This window comes from Sinocyclocheilus anshuiensis, unplaced genomic scaffold (genome assembly GCF_001515605.1).
Source record: "Sinocyclocheilus anshuiensis isolate Anshui unplaced genomic scaffold, SAMN03320099.WGS_v1.1 scaffold101, whole genome shotgun sequence".
In the NCBI taxonomy this organism is placed as follows: domain Eukaryota; kingdom Metazoa; phylum Chordata; class Actinopteri; order Cypriniformes; family Cyprinidae; genus Sinocyclocheilus; species Sinocyclocheilus anshuiensis.
In genome coordinates this window covers 2,076,781-2,080,475 of record NW_015540892.1, presented here as the reverse complement: position 1 = coordinate 2,080,475, position 3,695 = coordinate 2,076,781, and the positions used below count along the sequence as shown (strand labels likewise).

General features: G+C 38.3%; 1 protein-coding gene across 3 annotated transcripts in view; it reads right to left on the bottom strand.

The window, feature by feature from the left end:
- LOC107688838 (voltage-dependent L-type calcium channel subunit beta-4-like) overlaps window positions 1-3,695 on the bottom strand; it is a 23,468-nt gene that overhangs the window by 16,448 nt on the left and 3,325 nt on the right. Inside the window, exon 1 of one of the 3 annotated variants that reach the window (XM_016486640.1) lies at window positions 2,781-3,097. The exons of the other annotated variants lie outside the window; for them this stretch is intronic. Within the exon in view, the coding sequence (XP_016342126.1) occupies window positions 2,781-2,825 (45 nt within the window). The 5' untranslated portion in view covers window positions 2,826-3,097. Of the gene's footprint in view, window positions 1-2,780; window positions 3,098-3,695 lie in introns of those variants that run through there. 3 annotated transcript variants of the gene reach the window in all.

The window sequence follows — 3,695 nt, the reverse complement described above, 5'->3', positions numbered from 1 at the left end:
AGTTCTGGCAACCACAGCTTCTGTTTGTTTTTTAAATCGTAAATATCACTAATTCTTTTTTTTTTTTTTACAATGCACTTGGACCATCTTCCTTGGCCATTATTCACATTGGTCTGGTCTGCTGGATTTTCATTACGTCTGTGATAGTCTACATTACATAGTCTTTAAAAACAACAAAACAACAGATACATTTACTAGGTAATAAACTATGTAATAATTTACATTTGTTTCATATGTCATTTTTAATTCAACTTTGTTATTGTGTGTAACATGAATATGATTATGTAACATGTTACTCAGCATTTTATGGATAAACATCAGTCATCACATATTTTCATATACAGAAATAATTGATTTAAAACATTCACAGTGTAACCAACATATCAAAATGATTCGGACTGTGAGGCATCTCACCATGATTCGGATTCTCACCTTGAGGCATCTGTCACTGTCCGAGACAAATGTAAAAATACTGAATCCTAAAACGGAGTAACAGGCTATGAAACTTTCATATCTTAAAAATCATCTGCAGCTGGATTGAAACCAATTATCTTAAAACAAAAACTAGAAATATGTGTAATTATGAGCTTCCAGCACCTTTTTTGCCATACATTCATTTCAATGTGTCTCCTTGTTAGTTTCTATCATCCATCAGTTGTGAGCAAAGTTCATTAACTACTCCAAATAGTAAAAAGACTAAATTTACAGTACAAATAATAGCCCTGAAAAACTCAAGCATCAACATATCTAGATTTCCTTTTAAGCATACATACCTTCACTGCTTGTTTCTCAGGACCATGAAAAACTTCACAATACATAATCTGAACATTTTCACCTGAAATCTCCATAAAGTCCTCAGACGGCTCCATTACGTTCAAGAGAAGCACCTGATCCCTATCAGCTCAATAAAAACATATACCGTATGGTATTCACACTTTCCCCTTTTAAGATAATAAAGAAGATTCAACCAGCCAGTACATCGTCCTCTAATTAATGAGAGATCTGCTCAAAGTGAAGTGAAGCTAGGAAGCTGTATTCTGTTAATCCAATTTGGAAACAACATTAGCTCAAGTCAGTGAAAAGAATGATTGGGTCAATATCGCATTAGAGAGAGAGAGCAAAAAAGCCTCGCAGTCGGCTAAAAAATTTCAACACGCTGCCTATGGCGAAACACTTTTTCCCTGAAGGCAGCCGCTCCGCACAAGCTTACTTCAGCAGGGACCCAATTGAGGCCGGTGAGTCCAATCACAAAACGCCTGATTCGGGAAACAAAAAATGCACAAGTCTGCTTATCTTTCACTGCAGAAGTGATGATTGTGAGCAAAAAAAAAAAAAAAAAAAAAAAAAGAAAATTCAAATGAATGGCTTTCATCCTTGATTTTGACGAGATACCAGTCTTTTTGCTGAAGAATGACTTTGGAGGGCCTTTAAAGATTCATATATAATGTCATAAAGACAGACAATGGCCCAAAATTAAGTCAAACAGATATTTTCTAAATTAACTAAATTAAGCTTTTATTAAGCTTAGAAGGTTCAGACACAATTTTACTGGATTTGCAATGCAGAGTGCAATGAACGTGGTTTAAATGCATATGTATTTATTAGCAAATAAATATAAATGATCCCAGACCTCTATTTTGAAGTAGGCTATGTAGAATATGTAAAACCAGTCATACACTGTAACCCCCCCTCCCCCCTAAGTTTACTAGAGTAAAATATTGGAGTATGTTTGACAAGAAAATACTATTTCAGTCTTTCTCCTTGAAAATTTCACATATAACTCTGTTACTTGCCATTGCTTTGTAAATAATTGAAAAATGTATTAGCAATTTCTGCGCGAAAAGTTTTTGACACCAGTGTTTGAACACAGACTACGTGGTTAAACAACTTCTAGATGGAATGTACATTTATTAATAACATTAAACAAAGTTTCTTAAATATTATGCTTGCTGATTCATATTTTAAATGATTTTATGTGCTCTACTTAAAAAGCTATATGTTAAAACTGATTAAATATACAAACAACATGACATACCATATCTTCATCCTCAAAAGCGCAGGAACCTCATTATGGATTATGATGTGTATCTTAAATAAATGGTCTCTGTACATACAGAACATCGAAATAAACACATCTGAAGAGAATTACAGTGGGTTCTAAGGGTCTCTGATGTATACACACACAATCCCTGATAGCTTTTCCAGACTTCTGGTTCGATTTAATTTTGAGGCATTCAAGTGGGGCACCTAAGCCATGTGACTCATTACATTCTACACATCAGCAAGAAACGGCTCTGCCCCTTTAACAGCCAGACAGTAAATGAAGCTTTACAATTTTACCTATATGATAACATCCTAAACAAATTCAACCTTAAAGAGATCAGGTAGGTCCTACAAAGAACAGAAAGCCACGTATTATAATCCTGAAAAAAACGCCAACTGAAAAATGAATGAGAGACGTGCTTTTTTTTTCTGCTGTAAACGCACTGTATGGAATAGGAGTGAATGTTCAATGGGAATGTGTGCTATTAACACCACATACTGAAAGACATACACACACAAGCCTCTGATGAGCATCTCCCAGTAGTACACCCACGGAGATCGGTGGGCTGCATCTTAGAAAATCATGGTACACTGAGTCTCGCAGGCCCTGTATGTGCAGCACAGCTGAGCCAGTGTTCAGAACAAGAGCGCGCTCACGCACACACACACACATAAAGCCAGTGGGAAAACACTATATATAGCCATAGCCAATTCCGATGGCGAGAAAAATAACTCACCGCCTCCGAGTCTTCAAATCCATGCAGGTACAAATTGTCATACATGGAGGTTTGCTATTCCAAAGAGGTCCTCTTGAAGAATAGAGAAAAAAGAGAGGAGGTGGTGGTGGTGGAGATGGAGAGAGAGGAGGAGGAGGAGGAGGAAGAGAAGGAGGGAGCCACCACCACAAAAAAAAGAATCGATGGGGGGATGACGATCCCCTTGCTCCACAGAGGAAGAACAAGAAGGGAAAAAAGGGTGAGAGAAGCCTCACGAGAAAGAGAGGATGGAGAGAGAGACAGAAAGAGGGAAAGCAGGCCTGTGCAGACGGCTCAGCCTGCAGGATGGAGTGGGGAAAGCAGGCCTGTGCAGACGGCTCGGCCTGCAGGATGGAGTGGATCCCTCGTTCAGCCTCCAATTCTCTCACATCCTCAGGCAGGGAGAAGCTTCCCAACGGCTCACTGACGCGGATGTTTCATCATCTCTCAGCAACACGCTCACACACACACACACACACGGCACGGCGCTGCTCCCCGCATCAGAGAGAGAGAGAGAGGGTTAGAGAGAAAAAGAGAGAGAACCCTTCCTCAATCTCAGGCTGATGACACAGTTGACCAGCTGCGTGCTGATTGGCCGAGCAGCCTTCCAGTCAGAGCTGCTGCTGACGTGTTCTCCTTGACTGTGAGTGCTGATGAGAGAGAGAGAGAGCCTCCCTCTGCCGTGATGCTATTTTCTTAGCTGATTAATGCTTTGTTTGTTTATTTTACTTTTCCCATCAAAAACATGTTTTTTTTTTCTGCAAACATATATATTTTAATAATCTAACCAAATTTGAACATAACATGAATAAATGAAAACAAATATTTAGCAAATACATAAATATCTAAATAACAAGTGTGTGTATATATATATATATATATATATATATATATATA